Below are 21,245 nucleotides of genomic sequence, written 5' to 3'. Positions count from 1 at the left end.
TCAAAAGTTAGGTGTCATATCCAAACTAAACCTCTAGAATGTTTTGAAAACAAGTAAAGGTGTCACCAACAAGTATTGCAAAAATAAAGGAGTTATTTACGCTTCTAATTATTCTCAAGGAATGTTTGTAATGACAATACACCCGGGTGATAGTTTATTATTTTAGGTGCACCTGTACACGTTAAGGTTCGCCGACACTGCACGCTGTATGACGTTATTATGACGGTAAGGTAAATCGACCTGTGGCTTTTCGGTGATGCCGACGCGGTATTTAGAAAACGAAAAGGCTCTCCGTTAAATAACAGAACTGTTGACCCGTGCTGACTGGCCCCGGGGCGGGTAGACTCGCTAGATATTTGCCTTGTGTTGTCTCACACCTTATTACAAAGTGCACTAGAGCTGAATACATGCGTCTCTTTCGTTAGCCAATTTGCTCTTCCGTATTAGGCGGTGATTAAAAAGGCACTTTGTCTAAATCACACTGTATTAGCAAAGATGAGAATTACAATTAAGAAAAAAACTACGACAACAAAAACTAAGCATTTGGGGCTTATGTCTGACGTAGTTACACCTAATTGTCTTGAAATGCTGATGATTTTGTTGCTGAAAACAGTACAGGAGGACGCTTTTCTGTAAAGGTTGTTCAGAAACAGCTGTATAACCAGTTAGACTGGTGCAATTGTTACATGTGTGTTCTCTACCACACAGGCTGCGTGGTAACGTTAAGTACAGTTATCAGCCAATCCGGTGGTGTTGTCATCTGGAAAAAGGGCAGTACGTTACGGTGAAAAGAAGGTATTAGGTATAAATGATTCGTCCTACTGTGTGACCCAAAAAACATCTGTTTCTGTCCTTTCCAAAATCACTTTGAAGCAAGCACCTCTGTCGACCTGTGGTGGATCTTGTTGTTTCATAAAACTGATTTTTCGTTTTTCTACCAAGGTCCCAGAGAAATAGTATTCATTTTTGTATTTGCACTGCTGTGAAAAGCTGTGACGTGGCGTCAGTGTTAAAGACTTTGTCCGGAAATCCACCTGATGTCTTGAGACCATCCCCGCCACAACTTTTCCCCAGTTGTTTGAGAATTTGTCCAGCGGCCGTGCTCTCATTGGTCGCAATGTGACGTGACGACAAATACAGGCAAACACCTGCATGGAGCCGGCCTAACAAAGCTCCTGACGACACTGTGGTGGTGTGGGCTACACTACACAAGGCACTGAACGTACAGGGACGGATACAGAGGTGAGGGAAGCCATGAGGAATGCCTCTTGACTAAAATCGTATCATGGCGTACAAGCCTTTATAGCGACCATAGCAGAGTTGGTCTTGAACTACATCGTGTCTGGACACCGTTGGCCAACTGTCACCAACACTAAAACGTGGCATGTACGTTACCAGGGTGAGTTGATCATATATTCAAACCTGACTCTGTGCAATTTACTCAACTGCCTTTGATGTCTGGCATTTTTCAAAAGACCAAAGTGGGGGACCGGCCGGTGGAAAAAGCCAGGTGGTTAATTCTCAACACGACTTCACTTAGACATTGTGGAAATATTTCCATCGCTCATGACGACACCAGAGGGTACTGTACGCTACAGTAATAACTCTGTCAAACCTGAAGTGGAACCTCAACACAAGGAAGTAACTGTGTGGCAAGCTGTCCTGGCTATTAAGATGCAGTATCAGACAAACACATATTGCAACAGGTATATTCTCTGGATGATCAAGACATTTTAACGCCTAAAAACTGCACGTATTGAGAATATCGTGTGTAGCAGACAATATGGGAGACGATAAGAAGAAGGGAGACATCAGCGAGCGGTCCCCGGCGGTGTACTCCGCTAACAAATCCGAGGACATGTTGTTGGACCGACGGCTGGCAATGCTCAACAAAATGGAGAAACAGGTGAGAAGTTGTACAATGTGTTGTGTGTACTGTGTGTGACTGTGATATTAGGCAACGTTAACGTCTAAAACCTGCGCAGTGTTATGTGAAAGTCTCGTTTACTAAACAGTGTATTTAAAAGCAATTATCTGAGTCTGAATAACATGAGTTTTGAAACCTCCCAACAAGACTATCATTTTAACGCTTCTTACATAGAACTTTGAATATATACTTCACTACGTACTGAAAAAAATACCGATGTAGTCAGCCATTCACCCTAAAGAGCCAGCATGGGGTTCAAACCAACTAGAGGCATGACTGATTTTAAAGTCTATGCTTAACATTCATGATAAGACTAGTTTAAGAACCACTCCCTCAATGTCAATGTCGCGACATGTTATGCCCATAGCACAATGTCTCTTCCACATATCTTACATCGCTAGAGATACTATAGTTCAAAGTGACCCACGAACGATACGGAAAACAAATGCAATTTTACGTCCTCGCTAATTAATTAGCAAATATGATTGTACAGATCAATCTCTACGATGTTGTTGGACACACTAGTGACTACCGGTAACGGTGCTGCACCGCTGTAATGTGGACCCTGTGAGATACCCGACAGTTGTCTAGTAATTAACTACTGTTGACCACCGCGGTATGCGTGTTATCACTGATCACGTCAGATTACAGTGTTTGGTTCGGTCAGCTGGACTTTTATCTGGGGTACAGTGTTTGCCTCTTCCTGTGTGAAAAATGTATGGGTGAATAAAGGAGAAAATGATTAACGTGCTCGTGCAAATTTTTGAAATTCAAAAAGGACAAAATATGTGATTGTTGATTGAGCGGTCACAAGAATGAGTTGCGCATATGGCGTTCTGTGGTCTAGGTAAAGTTTACAGGGCTAGGGAAGAAGCTTTTTTTTTACTTTTTTTTTTACTTTTACAGTACAGCCTTTCGACTTGATGAATATTTCGGCCACAATCTTTACCTCGACCAAAACAAAATGGAAATACGGAATTCTTACAAACTTGAATATAAGAGCCCGTGTGAAGTCGTGCTCTTTTTAGAGCCCGGTCGCAAACGTCTTACGATCACAAACTGAGAGAATTCATGGGGTTGTCGCAGATGTGTCGTACAACATTCATCTATCTTGTCAAGAAAAATACAATCTTACATTCCTGTAGGCGGTTGGTTCTGTCACCGCGCGGGCCTCCTGCAATAAAATTCTACAGCGTCAAAATCTTACGACGATCTGTACGAGAAATGGGACAACTTGTGACACGGTTGTGTTTAGTCTGTGTGACACAAACTCTGCTGTCCATGGCTGTAACTGGCCGGCGGATGTTGGGCGGGCTGCTATAAGCAATATTGAATCAGGCTAGGTCGTCTTCGTCGTAAGATTTCTTGTCGCACGATTTCAAACACAAACTTTAGCAGCTAGTGAAAGATTTTTTTCTTTATTTTGTAACATTATATTGGGATATTTTCTTTAATTCCAGGTGGTGACACGTATAACGGCGGAACAGAGAGTGGTTCTGAACAGGTTCCGGATCCGTCTGAAGCGGTCCGAGCTGCAGTACGCCCGACTGAAGGGTGACAAGGAGACCGAGAAGAGACTCCGGGCCAAGTCGGGGTACCAGTTCAACACCACTCTTACCGAGGAGGACGACATGCTGCAAAAGGTCATTAACCTCTTATTGTACTTTCTGTTAAATATTAGAGACATGTAGTCCATTGGAAACGCCTTGATTTACGTCCTACGTTGTGCGTAATGTCAATCAACAAGACAGGATAACAGAAGAATGACATATCTTTTGACGTTATATGAACTTATGTGTTGAGGGACGAAAATGAAAATCAACTGTTCTTCGTCCATAACGTTATATGACAGCTCGGAAAATATGAATTACAAAAGTATATACTTGATCACCCAAACAAACGCATAAAGAATTGAAATAATAAGTAATGAAAATATGAAAATATGAAAAATGAAAATCAAATGTTGATATATTTATCCATATATGACAGCTCGGAAAATAGCCATTACAAAAGTACATACTTGATTACAAACAAACGCACAAAGAACTGTACTAATAATCATTGAATTCGAGCGTTTATGGGGATGTTATCTATAAAAAGTAAAAAATAAACGGAAATGCGGCGAAATCCAGCGAAACTTGAAATCCCTGAGGATTGTCATTATAAAATAAGATAACTGTCCATATTATCTTCGTATGGAAGACGTTTCCATCTCCGAGACATCTTAGTCAAAACAATCCTTACATTACTAGTACTTCTCGCACAAAACTCTTGAGTTCAGGACCGACGCTGTCCTACACACACACTGTGTTATAAATAGTGACACAGGTCCTAGTGGGAAAGTGTGTTTGCCTTACCGAGTAGGTGTCGTATTTTTCCACATGCTCAAACAACACAGAATGTCGGGCAAGGGTCATGTCTCGAGCACCACTCCTGGTGCATTAGTAACTCGGAAGGCCTCTGGAGGACCTGACGACAAATTGTAATATCGGACACACAGGTCGTTACGAACAATCGTAGGGGGAAGCTGTGGTCCCCCAGGTATCTGAATACGTAATGATTTACTGCAAACGGCTAGTATACCTTTTCTAGTCATGCTCTTTCAATGTGAATTTGAGTGGTGATTACCATATACTTAGAAATGAGAGTAAAACATCCTAGCTGAAGTTTAAGCTGTTTCAGACGACAAAAATCAATGGTTCACCGGGCCAGAATAATCAGTCGTATTTCTGATTTCACATTTTGCAAATGCTCTAAAGTATTAGCTTCCGGACAAAATTTATTTCCTGTTGTTTGCATACGATCGAGGTATGCATCTTCTACAGTCTTGAAAAAATGGAATTAAAGATAGTCTAAAAGACAAATTTGTTCTCTGTCCCTCCCCCTTTTCTATGTGTCTTAAAAGGTCGGTGAGATACCTAGGGTAGACAACAACGCCAGAGCTCTAGTTGACACGGCGCCTTGTTCCCTCCAACAAACCGTAACCGTCTCGATGTTTGAGCAAACCTTCCAACTCTTCACGGTGCTCACTTCAAATGGCGGCTTTTCGCCAAAAATACACCCAATTAAAACCACACCGATGGCTCGTCCTTTAGGAAAGGAGGGGCGACTTCCTGACCATTGTTGGAGCCTTCCCAAAAGTAGCACATGTAGTGACCTGTATTTGCTGTTTGGCTTAGAATAGTTCGAGTGGAGTGGTAAAGCAAGGCTTCCTACTACCTGTTCTCACGGTCAATAGGTAGGGTGACGCATAAGTCGTGCTAATTGTGTACACTGAGTTTGAAGTTCACTCACTCAGTCCTATTGCTAGTGCCGTTTGAGCACTGTAAATGCATTGAAGTTCGCGGGGATTTAATTTCGCGGTAGCGGGAAAGGGGAATTTTCGCGATGGTTTTAAGTTGGCGGTAGCACCATGCACTGTAGTCTCTTAGTGCCATGGAAAAATGTTCGCAGTGATTTTGAGTTCGCGGTGAAGCGGCCACAACGAAAACCGCTAACATTAAACCACCGCAAAAGTCGACGTCTGTCCCCAATTTTGGGAATAACAGCTGACATTTCTGGTATGACCTTTTCCTCCACCTTCCGCAAATGACTTTCTTTTTCAGATACTGTCGAAGCAGGTCCAAATTTTAAGTTGGAACATCCAAAATACCTTTTGGTACGTTTTCGTATGTGCCAAGACCACTTAGTGTTAAAAATACTTTCCAGCGAACCTGTCATTTTCAGGCCCCTCCGTCTCAAGTACAATCGAAAATCTTTGCAATCTGCTTGTACATAGTCTTCGTTTCAGACAGCTAGTAGAGCGCGCTTCGCTAGTCAGAAAAGAGCCGAAGAAAGGTTTCAAGAAACCAATTAGCGAGGAATCTGTCCGCTAAATCCTATAATCCGTTGTTAATTGTGCCCACTTGTAATAATCGGAGTCAAAACACGCGAAAGTTGTCGTGGGTAGGTTGGGGACTGCACGGGCCATTGGGCCATAATGATAGCCATTGTGAGGGTTACTTCTTAGCAGATAAGACGCTTCTGATCCGGGATCTTACCGTTGCTGAGGAGTTAACGTATTTGACTGGTTTCTTCCAAATCTAAGTAATTGTTGACGGAGCAACTGCTACGGAGGGACAGAAATAGAACGGGTTTTTGGTAGCCTGGAGTCTGGACGCAAGGCTTTTCAGCTCAGCACTCGTACGTAAAAGGCTGGCACCCAGGCTAGGTTGTTGTGACAACGTTTTGAAGGAAAATATTGGCCAATACATGTTTTTATTTCGAAGCTTTTATTATCCGTGTCTTAGAATTTATGTAACTATGGATAGGCAAAACATTTAAATAGAAAGACGACTGTATATGTAGCACTTTCTATATGAATAACGCGTATGTGTATATCTATCATTGAATACTTTTCGTAATTTCTGAAGTCATAGTCTAAGTTGGTTGTCCTACTTTTAGGGGAAGACTTTGTTCTGAAACCTGTTTTGGCCTTCAGACTTCAATAGAACTGTCATGTCACTCCTAATGGATCTATCTGTTAACCCAAAGCGCCTATATTTAGCTAAACTAATTTGCTGGTTAGGTTTGTCAGCTAACTAACAGTGTAAAGGAATAAACAATACAGCCTGTTACAGGTGGAGTGTAAACAGATGTTACTGTGTTGTTTGCTTGTTTTCAACTTTGGTCGGTAATGCGGCATTTGAAACATCAGTAAAACTAAAAGAATCTTGTTTTTCTTTTCAAACTTCAGGTCACAAGTCGTAGAATCAACAGCGCCCCGCCAAAGATGCGCTCTAAGTCGGCCCCGCGTCTTTCCTTCGCCGAAGCGCCATCTCCCGATCTTCCAGTGAAAGTCAGCCATGGACGGATGTCGGTTCCCAACATGAGAACGCAGCCGACTCCCCCTCCAGCGTTGGGACGAAGTCGAAGGCTTAGCGTCGAGGACGTCAACGAAAACTTGGCGCGGCAGACGAGAATTCGCCCGGCAACGTCGTTCGAGCTGCGTTCGAGGACGTCGTCAATGTCGACGGAGAACGCCGACGCTAGCCGGCCGCCGCGCCCGAAGACGTCCTTAGATTACGCCTCTAGCGTTGCATCTGATGCGACCTTAAAAGGAGATGCCGAAACCAAGAAAGCGTCACAGAAAAAACGTCGTCATCGCAGTGAGAGCTCTGAAGAAAAAGATGGCGAACTACACGAAGATTTCGACGGAAGCATACTAGAAACTGTCAGGATTGAGAATAACACTGGTGAGGCTGAAAAAGAACCAAGCAGTGCTCGACTCAAAGAGAGGAGAGCTAGTACTGGTAGGGTTACACATACTGAGCAACCACGTAAGCAGAAGCAGAGCATCTTGACCATGCTCACTCCAGAACAGGAGAGCAGACCCTCTCTGCTTGCACTTCATTTAAAGATCGCTGAGAGCGCTAATTTCCCCATCAGGGTGCAGAATTTCGTGAAGACCGTCACACCGTTCACCGAGGATCGCGACGACGCGGAAATGGTGGACTACTACACTCTGAGGGCGCAGGAGGCGGCGAAGGTTGGGCGGAGTAAGAACATGTTTGTCCCGCGCGACAAGAGACCTAGCACCCCCGTCAAACAACACCACTGGTTCCCAACCAAGGAGACAAAATCACGGTCTCTCACGCTACCCGGACTGGACTACGAGTTTGAAAAAGACGCAGAGTTGGACATTGATATCATGAAGTTAGGGTGGGTACACGAGAGGAATAAGTATGACAACAGACGAGGCAGCTGTACGGAGTAGCCAACACCTGCTGATGACATGTGTTACTGGTGTGCAATAGTTAGAGATGTCTACAAAGTTCTATAAAAACAAGAATTGCTACTGGTACATTTCAATCCTACCAGGTCTAGGGGTCAGTGCAAATCGAATACTGTGGTTTGCAATACATATACAAACTGCAGTCTAGTTTCGTATAGAAAAAAATGTATTTTTTCTAGACTATTTTTGCTAGATACGGATAATCTCCAAATGCTAAATTTGTTACCCTTGTTATCTGTTGGTTGAAAATTTACTTCGATCGGCGGATTCGTTAAAACAAACGTAGGAAACGACCAAGATCCTTCATGATCCAAAATTGACCAACAACGACATTGCAATTGTACTGTACTGCTTGTTCTAGTTTGCTGAAACTTTCTCTGAATCAGAGATTTATCATCTAAAAGCGCTTGTAGCTGCGTTACTAGTACATATAAGCGTTTGCGGTGGTCTTTCTGTATTGTGCCAGTGGGCATTATATATACAAATGCATTTGCCAAATGTAATGCTTCTAAAAATTGCAATGAGATTTCTATTATATTATCTTGTGCTGATTTTTTTCCATCGACAGTGCATACCACATATAGGTCTATGGAAGACGATATAATGTTTGTTAACATGTGTTGACGCCCAGATCTCTTATTTTAAAGGATCCGAAGAATATTCCGGAAAACATATTTGCATGACAATACTTGTTTGGTGTTACGACAAAGGATTATCTCGTCTTATTAAATGTTTGTGTGCAATACTCGGATGTCTGAAGACTTTCATTCAAAGCTCGCCTATCATAAAAAGATTTGCTGAAGAGATATCATTTACCTTTGTTGAACAGCGGAAAACAAAGACGACGGAATGCAAGGAAAAATCAACACTTTTAATTCTTTATAGTGAAGTGCTTGGGGTAGCAACCTAGAAATGTACTTTTTCCTCTGACTACCTGAAGCATTATCAGCGGGGAGAATCATGATCTCTTGATGGGCGGCAAGGTGTTGAGAACGTTCTGATGACACCACGAGTAATGTTGCTGGTAGGGGTTAGGACATTCTGAGAGCAGTGGCTACGTCTACACACAGTCTGTTTCTGCGGTATCGGCATACAGGCACGATGTACTTGGTATTAGACGACCTCTCATCGGGATCAGTCCCACCATGGACATTTCAGCTGTAGTTGATCCTGGAAGATGTTGAGAGACGTCGTCTTCTCCGCTTCTTCGACCTGCAAAAAAGTGAAATCAACAATCAATGAGGACGAGACAGACTATCATCGATCGTTTTTGTAATCAAAACAACGTTTATTTGAAAGGACGCCTTATGTTTCGCCAGGAGTGGAAATGAATGTAGCAATATATATAGAAACAGCAGGCATACAGAAGTTAATGGAATAATGCAATAAGGGTCTGTATGGGGGCCACAAAACCACTTTACGTTGAAGTCAGAAGAACACCGTACGTGTAGGGTTTGACGCCTCCGTGTCTTGGTGCTGCACTGATGTCGCGAAGCATCTTCAGTGACGGTGGCGCCTGACACCTTCCTTACCCAGCTCCTCCCTTAGTACGTCCGGACATTTCTGTGATATCAGTAAAATAAAGAGACATGTATTAGGTGCTTCACCGCCGCGGTAACAAACGCGAAAGCCTCAACGACTGTCCAATTGGCGAATGTGGCCCAATTAGAACTGGGCCTTTGCCTCTGCTACTAGTGCTAGCTCATCAGCCTATACAGACTAGGACAATACTCCACAAACAAATCATTTAATGAATGAATGAATGAATGAATGAAGACCTTTATTGTACGTTTTTGCTTTCTAACAAGCTAAGTACAGGTCAAGGTGAATAGGGTACATCTCCTAAGTACAATCTGTGTAAACTGTAATACATGACTGGAACTACAAAGTCTGAAGTATACTAGTACTACTACTACTACTACTACTGGTATGTACAGGTTCAACTTCTTCTCGCTTCTTAATACAGTTGTAAATGTAGTTGCAGGTGGAGTTTAGAATACATGGTTTGTCTAATTGCAATAGAAATGTAAACTTTTCAGTACTATTTAAATGCATAAAGCATGGGAACTTATCCTGTACACATTTGAAGAAGATATTTCGCTCATCGTTGTATAGTGTCAACAATAAAATGACACTCGTCTTCTATCTTGTTCAAGTTACAATATTGACAAATTCTTTGCTGGAGAGGAATGCAATTATGTCTACCTTTTTTAACATGCAGTTTGTGTGAACTAACACGGAGTTTTGTGATGGCTGTTCTATGTCGAGTGTTTGGGATACTAAGATATTTCTCCTCGTGGTAAGACGTTTTGAGTAGTCTATATGTGCGTAATTTGTTGTTATTACGCATTTCTGTTGTGAAAGATTGGAAGTACATGTCTTTGAGACGTTGGTGAATGGATGGAATAATCTGAGAGGGATTTAAAACAAATGACATGGGTGAATGCCAAACATAGCCAAAACCACGTGCACATTCCTCTAGCGTCTTACGAACTCCAGACGCCCAGCATTTAGCACCTAATGCATCTACGTCAAATTGACACAAAATATATTGTTGAAAAAATAACGAAATTTTACAACTGAAAAAAGCTCAGAGACAAGTAAAGTAAAAGAAAACGACTTTTTCAACTAAGCATTGTTCAAGTCCATACTTAATGAATTCCTCTGTGTTGGTATGTTTCTACAAAGACATGTAAATAAAAATCTGGGTTATGTTGACAATGACAGATCTTCTTCATAATGCTACCAACGCATGTACGGCTTCCATACCTTGTCAAATGTCTGGGGAAGACCATGCCGTACGTCTGCTGTTTTGAACACCGCGGATATCGAGCTCCTCAAAGATGAACCCGGAGATTCTCCCGACGTCTCCCGGAACGCGTACGTGTCGTGAAGCACCCGCGTTACAGTGAGTCTTTGTGACTCCCTTCCTCAGCCCTTGCCATCTTTACCGACCGATTGGAGATATTTCGGCGTGCGGTTTCATTCCGGTATAAAACGCCGTGGGTCGTCTTGTAGATTACCCAGGATATTTCTTGACATCTCCGGATCCCGGGCTGTTGTCGCGAAGCGGTAACGGTTGGCATCTCCCTTCGGCAGCCCTTGCCGTGTGTAGATATTTCTGGTTACGGTGCGAGTCCGTGAGAAGAAGCGGGTAACGTTACGGTCTCACGTGGTAAAAGAATCGAATGAAAATGGTCTGGGGGAGACGAACAAAGGTGTGTCTAACACAGGTGAAAATAATTACTGGTCTTTGATTGGCCAAGCAGTCAGTCATCCCTGAAGCATCATTGGTCCTTGTTATGTGCTGTAATTAATTTCATTATTTCAGATAACCAATCGAAGACGTGCATTCTTTTGACCAATGACACGATGGGGTATTTTTAGACTGTCGCGCCATATGTCTGCCAAGTGTCTGGGTTGGCGGGCTTAAATACCTCGCAGTTTACCAGTACAGTACAACATTACGGCCGCGCGGTGACGGCCCTTTGTCCTTTCAGCGTCCTACCTTAGATAACAGGTTAGTTTGGTCGTTCTTCACAGAGCGTTTTATGTGTGTTTATACGTTTTGTATAACTTATTATCAGTCCAATGTTATTTCAAAAATCGATAGCGTATACGTAAACGTTGAATTCTTTTGTGACCGTCGGATGATACAAAAAACGCAGACCAAGCTGCACTTACATTCAAGGCATACCTGTGCCTTATCTGTTGCCTTAATCATTTCTTGACGTTAGTCTGTCTTGAACTAATTGTTATTTCACTTTCTTGCTTACAGGATCTTATTGATGCCATCAAGTCCGGATCAACTGCAGCTGCAATGTTCCTGGTGGGACTTATCCTGGACAGTGGTGAGAGATTGTCCGGGGCCATCTCCACGGCTAGCTGTACGGTGACGTACAGAAAGATCCTTGCTTGTGTGTGTGCCCTGCCAGGGTACCTGAAACTAAGATAAGTTCCAGTGTGTCTTATGGGGTGTAAAACGGAAACATCTCGCAGAGATCGATGGTCTGGGACTAACTTCTCGTCGGCATGATAAGAAGGAAATAATTTGTTTGGCCTTTTGTGCCTTATAAACTACAACAAAGCAAGAAGCCCGTCTTTAACTAATTGAAATTTCGCTTTGTTGCTTCCAGGACCTTATTGGTGCCATCAAGGTGACGTCCAGAAAGATCGGTGCTCCAGTTTACGCCCTGCCAAGGGACCTGAAACTAAGTTAAGTACTTATGTGTCTCTTATACGGTGTAAACATATCGCAGAGATGGGCTGAGACTAAATTTTTGTCGGCATGATAGGAAGTAAATCAGTTGTGATGTTTCGTTAACTGAACTCTTGGTTGTAGGTAAGGTGCTTGAGTGTGTTCTGTTGACATTCCGAGCGATGTTGTCGGGAGGGGTTTACATTAGGACATTTTGTAAATGGAGGCTCCTTTTGCATTCAGGGCTTCAGTCCGTTTCTGGGGTGTACAGGCCTGGTGTGTGGCTGGTTTGGTTTCTGTGATTGTGTCGATCGCCGGGATGGTATTCTGTCAATTATTTCAAATTCTGTTCTTTACAAAACAGGGTTTTCCCTGGTTCACCATCTGTTGTCATTTCTGTTTTATGTCATGGTCAGTGGTTGTCGGGGACCTAGACCATTACATAATCTGCCTCGTGTTGTTGTCTTGGGTCCCGAACCAAGAGAACGTCACAGGCCAGAAAGGAGGACAGGTGGCTGAAGAACCTATTTAATATTACTAGTTTAGTCGTTTAGAGAAAAAAAACTTCGGCGTCGACATAGTCACAGAAACTGAATCAGCTATACACTGGGCTTGTATATCACAGAAGCAGACTGAAGCAATGAGTGCAGAAGTAGCCATTGCTCTCGAAAATTCAAGCAAAACAAAGGCAGCATTATGCCAAAAGCAGCATTACTTAGGATTTCATCAAAGCACACCCAACGCCCTGCCACCAAACAAGAGATAATGATTCCTCTCGCTATTTCTATGTTAAAGCTAGAACCGAAATTATAATGACAAAACAAGTGAACTTCCTGCCATGCCAATACACGTAGCTGAGCTTTCTTTTAGGTATAGTGTTAGGTATAGTCTGAGTTAAGGTTTAATTTTTGTCTCGTCTTTTCTCCCGAGGATCATCGCACCGTAAGAAGAAATGTCTGGACGCGGAAAAGGAGGCGAGGACTGGCGAAGGAAGGTGCCGAATGTGAGCGAACGGGCTTCGCAGTCTTCTATGACAAGGTATCGTACTGTATTGTGTGAAAGCACACATTTTTTAAACTATAGGACAACAATCTTTTTCAATGAATAACTCGTTCATTCCATTTGTGTTGGCACACTATTTAAAGTTTACATTTTAAATTTCAGTTTATGTACCTGGGGTGTTTGTCAGGTGGATAATCTGCATATCAGCTGTATACTAGTAGTACATATAGTAGTATTTGGGTTGTCTTGTTTCTAGGTACTTGTTCTGAGCCTTTTGTGTTTGTGGCAGCGGTGGTATGGTAGCTTATGCATATATCTGTTAATCAGATTAGCTAGAAGTGTCTGGGCTTGGTAAGCGAGGAAAGGCACTAGAGGAATGGAGGTTTCGAAGTGTCACCGTTACTGCAAGTGCTTCGTGACAACATCCGGTGCATCACCAAGCCAGGGCATGACGGTCTTTCCCGACATAGACAAGGTATTGTGCTGTATTGTGTCTACAATTCCTACTTTGCTGTATTGTGTCTACAATTCCTACTTTCCATTTGGCAGGCGTTGAACCTTTTGTGTTTGTTACAGTTACATTCACGTAGCGAGCGGCTGATGTATGTCTCTTTCTTCTACTGATATCACAGCAATGTCTGGACGTTACCGGTACCGTGACCGAAGGCGCTTCACAACATCCGGGGAGACGGTGGTCCTGGCGGAAGGCGTGTTAGTGTCTCCCCTCGTAGCTGGATTTCAGAAGCATCTTGAGATGACATTCCATAACTGGACTGTACGTATGTAAATCAGCTCTGCAAACCAGACATTTGCTGCGTGAAATCAAAATGTCGGCTTCTACTATCTGCCATATTAGTTTCGTTGTATATTGTTTAGGCAGTCTCTATAGACTGATGTAGTAGCAATTGAATTAGCATTCGAGATGCCCTAATTATACACCGCCTTCCCGTTTGCCATTGGACAGGCATTGAGCGGTGTTGAGACAAATGATGCATCACTTGCGTCACTGACAAGAAAATATCTTGCTTCGTGACAACACCAAGTGCATCACCAAGGAGGTGGACAGTCTTTCCCATATAATAAGTTGTTTGTGTTGTGCAATATTGTCTGAATGCTGTTGTAGCATAGCAATCTTTGTTAAATGACTGATGTCCTTGTAACTTGGTGACTGTAAGCTCTGTTTCAATGGTTGATGAACAATGTTCAGGTGAACAGTGCTTAATAGAGTTTTCTTTTTCTTTTCATAATTTGGACTGGTTGAACAGTTTAGCTATGAGTCAGATGATGTGTGCATACGTTCCGGCCCAGCCCTGCTTCTGCACCTGTACTGGAGGGAGGAAGCAGACCAGATTGTTGATAGGTGAGTGCATCCTCTACAACTCTTCCAGCCTAACCCTGCCTACGTTTAAAACAAAATCAGACCACTGTCACTGTTGTTTAACCGTTTCTACCAACTTTTACCTGGTTAAGACCAGTAAGCAATAATTTGACCATTTCGCGTTACACTTTAGCGCTACAGACATTACAGTAGTCTATTAGCTTCCTTTGCATATTTTGTCACCATTTCTACTCATTGCAGGACATAAGGCTTCCTTGGGCCTTTTCAAAAATATTTTGATTATAGAGCTAGTAGCAAAACGATGGAAGTCGAGCTCGTCATAATTGATTGTAATTCACTTTCTTGCAGTCACATAAGTTGGGGAGGAGACATCTCTCAGCTGCTTCCAGGACCGCATTGATGTCATGAATTCCTGATCAACTGCAGCTGCAATGTTGATGGTGGGACTTATCCTGGTGAGAGATTGTCCGACGCCATCTCCACGGTGGCGTCCAGAAAGATGGGTGCTCGTGTGTGCGACCTGAGTTCTGAGTGATGTAGCCAGTAGGGCATTAGGACATTTTGTAAATGGAGGCTCCTTTTGCCCTTAGGGCTAAAGCCCGTTTCTGTGGTGTACAAGCTTGGTGTGTGGCTGGTTTGGTTTCTGTGACTGTGTCAATGGCCGGTAAATATTGTATTCGGTCAGTTACTGTTAATTATGTTCTTTATAAACAGGGTTTTCCCTGGTTCACCATCTGTTGTCATTTCTGTTTTATGTCATGGTCAGTGGTTGTCGGGGACCTAGACCATAACATAATCTGCCTCGTGTTGTTTTCTTGGGTCCCGAACCAAGAGAACGGCACAGGCCAGAAAGGAAGGCAGGTGGTTCAAAAACCTTTTTTTTATATTAGTATTTTAGTCCTTTGGAAATGCTAGACGTCTAGGTAATCTACGCAGTCACAGAAACCGAATCAATACAAACAGAATGCAAAGTGTAAAATTTTACAGGTATCAGGTATATCACGATGTTAGATACATGTTCATATAGTTAAGCTAACTCACGTTAGGTGTTAGGTATAGTTTTCCCATATTTCTGAGTGAAGATCTCGTCTATTTTTGTTAAGAGGCTTGGAAATGTAGTGTTGTTTAGACGCCTTTTGTTAGCAGCCTCTGTTTTAGTGTATTTGTTTGATGCCATTCCAGTACAGGGGTGGCTGACGCTGAATTGTTTTTTCGTGCGTTTCACTTTTTTATTGTCGCAGAAAAGTAGTCTACAGTAAATGTCAACATTGTCCGTTTATTATGTAGAGGTTGTAGCCCTTTAAATCAGTTGTTTGGAAATGTCCCTAGTAACTGAGGCTAAGGCTGGCGCTGACACTAACACAAGACAGACACATACAGACATACACACTAACAGACTAACCCCACCAAACACACTTATGCAACATTTTTGACGGACACTAATAATCAGCTCAAAGGCCTTACCCTTAGCCTTAGACTGAAATAAATCTATGATTCTTTAAGTATAAAGGTTCCACGCTACCTCTATACTATGTACTGACAATGTCAATATTTACTGATTTTAGCTTTTTTTTATCCACTATGTCCTAGAGTGAGGGTAATTGTTAACCTAAATGGGTTAGATGTTAAGTTCATTTTTTTTATTCTAGAGTATCTTCGAATTCATTTATTATGCGGTTTATATATTGTACACTTTGCATTTCTCTATTTTGCTATTAAACAAATATGCTGAAATCGGATGATTGTGTAGTGCACGTGTTTGTTTTACAGTAGAATTAAAACAAAATGGCTTGGTTAACTCTTCTCACACCCTCGCTCAACCAGGCCTTACCTCCCTGTACCATCAACTTCATGTGCCCCCCCCCCCCCTCTAGCTCTTGGAGTCTAACTACATATGAAATGATTGTTGTCCAACCATAGGATTTCTTCCAAGAATCTTTAACCCCATGTGAAATGGATGCCCCCCCTTTCCAGATTCTCAACCCGATGTAAAACGTACGACAAATACAATTAAATCATCTGTTGGAATCTTGATTTGGAATCTATTTGGCAAATGTCTGGGGTCGATCATGGAATTCGAGTTAACAAATACTTAACAAATAATTTCAAAGCTCGCCTATCATAAACAGGTTTGCTGAAGAGATATTCTATTACCATTGTTGAACAGCGGGAAACAAAGACGATGGAATGCAAGGAAAAAATCATCACTTTTATAGTGAATTTCGATGTGCTTGGGGTTGCAAACATAAAAGTAAGTCATGGCAGCAGGAAAGTTGAAACCATCGTACCAGGCGTAACATTTTTGAAAAGATTACAAATGCAGCTTCTGTTGTTGAGTGCACGGCGCAGCTGAATTTTAATGCTTTTTGATGGCATGAAAATTTTAAAAAATCATTGGCAGTTCTGACGTTTGGTCCTGCTGCTCTTTCCCAGTGTTGTTAGTGCAAGCCAATGAGTTTTGAGCTACAATTCTGATCTTGCTCAGGTGTTCCCGTTCTTCTCGTAGATTAACAACCATTTTTCTGACATCAGAATTGCGTTTCTTCATGCTTGTGATCATTTCCCTAACCTGGGTTAGGGCGTCTCTCTCCTTCTGTTGCACTCGTTCGCCGCTAGGGGTCCCCACTGCTTCCTCGATTAACCATCTCTCGTGTATATGGCGACGACGCGTGCCGTTGAACAAGAAACTACCATCTCCACTAATTGTCTGAAAATGAATACTCTGGCGGAGGTTGTCCTTCAGAGAACGCACCTGGCGGTTGTACCCGCACATTTTCCGTATCGTCTGTCTCACCAACATGTTGTAATGGCCAAAAATCTCACACAATGTTTCGACGTGTGATTTGAGGTTTGAAAATTGCTCCGACATCTTTTGAAGTTCGGTCTTCTGACAGTCTATCTTGTTCAGGCTTCCTTCTCGAACTTCTTCCTTTCGTTTCAAATACATGTCGTTTATGCTGTTTTGTATCCGCTTTTCAATGTCCAGATGTTCTTCCCGAAGAGCTTTTGTCACCGCAACAGACACCGAATGTTTCAACTCTTCTTCCATCCATTGCTTCAATGCTATTTCTCTCTCGGCATAGGATTGTGGTATCTTCTTTTGTTCCGCTTCTACTCTTGTCATTTCCTCTTCCACCTTTTGTCTCATCTCCTCCAGATTTTCCATCTCCTTTTGGAGACGTTTGTATCTTCTCCTATCCTTTCTTCCCGCGCGTACGCTCTTACTAGTTTCCTTCAGCTGGACCATGAGTTTAGCCTCTAGTTCCCTTTGCGCACGTTTGAAATAACGGACTACAGGTACCGTTATGAGGACAACGCTGGACGCCACCATGACGACCGTCAAGCCCCACACAGCGGCCACTGAAGGTTCTGCATACGGGAACTGGGCGGATCCTGCAGCGGCAACCATGACAACGTAGAGAGAGACGCAGATCAAACTCGTGATGTCCATCTTTGACCCAGTGTTGATGGTCGCGCTGTCACCAAGCAAGTAGAGTCTGTTTCGCTCAAAACAGAATAGTTCCCTGTCGCTTAGAACGTAAACGTTACAGTGTCGATCACGTGTTATGTGCGTTCTGGAACACTTATGAAGAACTTGCCCAACTTGTGGCTCTCAGTGAAACCGAGCCTTTGGCCCATGGGACTATGGATGCTGCGATGTACAACTGGTGCTAGTGCGAAAACTTTACACGCGGTGTTTTCACGCGCGTGACTATGACGCAAGTATTATCCGCCATGTTGAATTGTTAACTTGGAAGTTCAACTGAAGTTGGTAGGTAAATCAGAATTTGCCACAGCAACGTGCAAACCGATAGTCTTCAGGGTTCAACCAACCCGGCATGGTGTCTGTGACGACTGTGAGGCCATCTCAATATGCGTCATGAATGGGTTTAAAGTTACGTTACCTGTAACGTGACCAATTTTCGCAGTTCTCACCAAGGATAAAAGCTCATTGTTCTCACTGACTGTCACTCAGGTTTTGGTAAGCAAAGTTTTCTGTTAGTCACTGGTTGCCTAACAGAAAACTTAACTTACCAAAACCTTGACGAAATATTGATGGAAACGTATAACTGGACTACATTGTAGACAACCATCGGATGCCTGATACATACATACCTGCCCTACACGTGACGTCAACGTGCGATTCCTCTGGTGACAGCCTTCCCGCCTTTTTTTCAGTTCAAGAGCGCATCACAACTTACTATCATTCTGTTGTTCGAATGCATTCGTTCAAATGCGGAACTTTATATAATTGTATCCCACAAATTATTTTGATATTAAAAATGTTTCTTAGGCATGTCATAGATTGATGAAAAGTTCAATCAAATTGGTCGAAATATGTTTGCGGTGTGAATTCCCGATAGGCTTTTGGTGCCTCATCAATCGGAAATGACGTAGTTTGATATCCGGTCGAATTGTTTGTGGAAAGTTGGAGTAGGCGGAGCAACTCGTCACAACTGTTACCATTCGGAGTTTGCCGTTTCTTACGCCATTTCCCGCCTTTATAGAGAACCATTATGGACGTGTCGTCGGGAACAGGACAAGCTAGAGCCGGTGCAGGAGCTGGACAGGTAACAATTTGTGTTTTTTTGCGGGAAAGAAGTTGGAGAAATCGCGGATCCAGGATTCGTTTGGCGTGGCGTGGCGTGGCGCGAAGTTTCACACATGTTTATGAGATTGTGATCAGAATTTATCAGAAGTGTGGTATGTCGCGAATTTTTTACACGAAGTACATTTTGTACACGAATTGTGATGGAATGTTTGGTATGTAAACGCTCTTGTGTCCTCGGTGCAGCAAAAGTCAGGGTCTTGTGCGTGACTTTTCGTGCCGTATCATTTTGATCAGCCACGGCGTGATCTGGACGGGGGACGTGTGAAAAACTCCAGACTGGGGCTAATTACAAACGGCTGGTATCCTAAAAACACCAAAGAAAATTCTATGTGTACATTTTGTAAGTTTTACTTTGTATAAATGGTTTGTAACTATCTTTAGGGAAAGTGATTTTGTGTGTGAAAAAGTTGACATGGTTTTCAGTCTTGAACTTCAGTGTGTTGTTGTTGTTGTTGAGTATAATCTGTCTGTGAATTATTCATATAGAAAAACAAAAGAAGATTGTCCAACTCAATCAGTCAAAAGTGAGCATAACAAAGGCAAGGTCCTAGAAAAACCAAAGACGTTACCGCAGAGTAATTGATAACTTTATTGCAATACCACACCAAAGTTAATCCCTGGAATTAGAGGCTTGGCAGTATGAAAGAAGAAGGCTAAAATTTTGGAGAAAAAAAATCGAAGGAAGTAAGACAGAGGTATGCACTGTGTGTATACTTGAAAGAGAAAGAAAAAAGAAATATCTAATTTCTAAATAGATAAAAACAAAGTGATGTCAACAAAGACAAGCTTCATATTATCCCTGTAAAAGGTGTAAACAAACTCAGAGACTTCAACCCCTTGCCCACAAATTTGTTTGTAGTACGGAGCCAAAACTTTTGTTTGGAGAATCTGACACATAAAGGTTGTGCATAAAGTTTTCGACTGTTTGATGGTTTTCCTCAGAAACTATATTTATAGTGAAAACACACAGAGACCAAAATTTATGTAATAGTAAGTGCAACCAAGGATATGGGTTCAGATTTCATCAGCTATCTTTCATTAGTCATTCAGATCTACTTATGAGAATTCCAGTCACTAAGGAAATGTGCTACCTGGAATGTTTGGGATTCTATCCAGTTGCTAGATTTACATTGTGTATACTAGTACTATTAGTGACTATTATGTTATGTTCTACTACTAGTACTTGGATGTCATTGTTGTACAAAAAAAGTAGCCTGGGTACCATTCTGCGTAGTGACCGCTTGCTCAATACTTTTCGCTTGCTAACCATTAGCCTGATTAAATCTCGCTTATAGCAGCCCGCCAAACATCCGCCGGACAGCGGAGTTTGTGTTACACAGACTAGCTAACCATGGATGGCGCTGCTAGCTAAAAAAAGTACTTCCATATCTTTGGCACTGGTTAAACAAAGGCAGGCAGGGGGTTAGTATTCAAGTTTAAGGCAGTCACTGAATGGCTCAACAGGTAACAAAAACACCTTTTGTTTTCTGTTAGCCCACCCAGGTGAGAGGGTACCTCATCACTTACCCTGCCAAGTTCTGCATCTGCAACCGTGAGCCTACTACAGTCCTGTGTAAGATGTGTGGCAAACTGTTTGAGGGTCGTGCACAACAGGTATGGAACCTTGAAACTGTCTTATTCATTGTTGTCCCATGGTTTGGAAAAAGTTTTTCCATGCTGCCATTGTTTACTAGCCTGAGTACCATCGTCTGTAGTGACCACTAGCTCAGTCCTTTCGCTTGCTAACTACAGAGCAAGCAAATGAGCCAGTGGTCACAATGGAGGATGGTACTCAGTCAGGCTAACTATTTACCTGTCATTGTTGTCTCTGCACTGTAGTAAGCATATGGACTTACAAGTTACAGAAACAGTTTACGCACGACCATGAGTGCAAGTTTCCTAGTAAATAATAGTATGTTGGTTTAGGTGCTACACATGGATTGTGGCTTGTTCCATCCTATATTAAAGGGGAATTTTTAGATTTACCAGGGTGATTTGAAGGATTAGATGTAAGGGGCATATTCATAGGTTGGTAAAAGTGACAGGTGTATAGCAGGAAATGTTTTAATTCACTTTCTGTAACTTTTTTTCAATGGATAATTTATTGCCTCCTCCTTCCCCCCTAACTGACAGATGGAGTGTCCCGTCCACCCCAACATCATCCACCTGATGGACCACGCCCTGTGCCCCGCCTGTCACAGGAACAAGCTGCAGGAGGCCATGAAACAGAAGTCTACCAGCAGTCGCAGGGGCAGTGTTACCTCATAGATCATGTAGATTTTTACATGCACAGTAGCCAGTAGCACTGTGATGTGTAGTGTCCTGAAAAAAACCTGTAACAGTAACATTAGACAAGTTCTGTTGTATGGCATTCTAGTGGTGCTATAGTGTATG

At 42.5% G+C, this 21,245-nt stretch overlaps 2 protein-coding genes and 2 long non-coding RNA genes across 5 annotated transcripts; 3 read left to right on the top strand and 1 right to left on the bottom strand.

Annotated features, from left to right (window-relative positions):
* The first annotated feature begins 1,184 nt into the window (after window positions 1-1,184).
* Window positions 1,185-8,445, top strand: LOC118419528. Its single transcript, XM_035825947.1, has 3 exons — window positions 1,185-1,906; window positions 3,388-3,570; window positions 6,663-8,445. Exons 1-3 carry the CDS (start codon window positions 1,784-1,786, stop codon window positions 7,680-7,682), a joined length of 1,326 nt encoding a protein of 441 aa, XP_035681840.1. The 5' UTR covers window positions 1,185-1,783; the 3' UTR covers window positions 7,683-8,445.
* On the bottom strand, window positions 8,202-10,982 carry LOC118419530. Of its 2 annotated transcripts, XR_004831628.1 has the most exons (3): window positions 10,470-10,982; window positions 9,146-9,263; window positions 8,202-8,912 (listed from the first exon to the last, which is right to left on the bottom strand). It is a non-coding gene; the product is annotated as an uncharacterized LOC118419530 (long non-coding RNA). The 2 variants fall into 2 exon arrangements; XR_004831629.1 differs by lacking the exon at window positions 9,146-9,263 and having other exon boundaries at window positions 10,470-10,971.
* Window positions 10,983-11,669: 687 nt separating this feature from the next.
* On the top strand, window positions 11,670-13,668 carry LOC118418838. Its single transcript, XR_004831543.1, has 3 exons — window positions 11,670-12,936; window positions 13,228-13,375; window positions 13,533-13,668. It is a non-coding gene; the product is annotated as an uncharacterized LOC118418838 (long non-coding RNA).
* A 4,954-nt stretch (window positions 13,669-18,622) lies between these two features.
* On the top strand, window positions 18,623-21,183 carry LOC118419753. The gene is made up of 3 exons (XM_035826327.1): window positions 18,623-18,810; window positions 20,346-20,465; window positions 20,985-21,183. Exons 1-3 carry the CDS (start codon window positions 18,757-18,759, stop codon window positions 21,117-21,119), a joined length of 309 nt encoding a protein of 102 aa, XP_035682220.1. The 5' UTR covers window positions 18,623-18,756; the 3' UTR covers window positions 21,120-21,183.
* The last annotated feature ends 62 nt before the right edge of the window (window positions 21,184-21,245 follow it).

This window comes from Branchiostoma floridae, chromosome 7, assembly GCF_000003815.2.
Source record: "Branchiostoma floridae strain S238N-H82 chromosome 7, Bfl_VNyyK, whole genome shotgun sequence".
Lineage (NCBI taxonomy): Eukaryota > Metazoa > Chordata > Leptocardii > Amphioxiformes > Branchiostomatidae > Branchiostoma > Branchiostoma floridae.
This window is presented reverse-complemented; position numbering and strand designations above follow the sequence as displayed.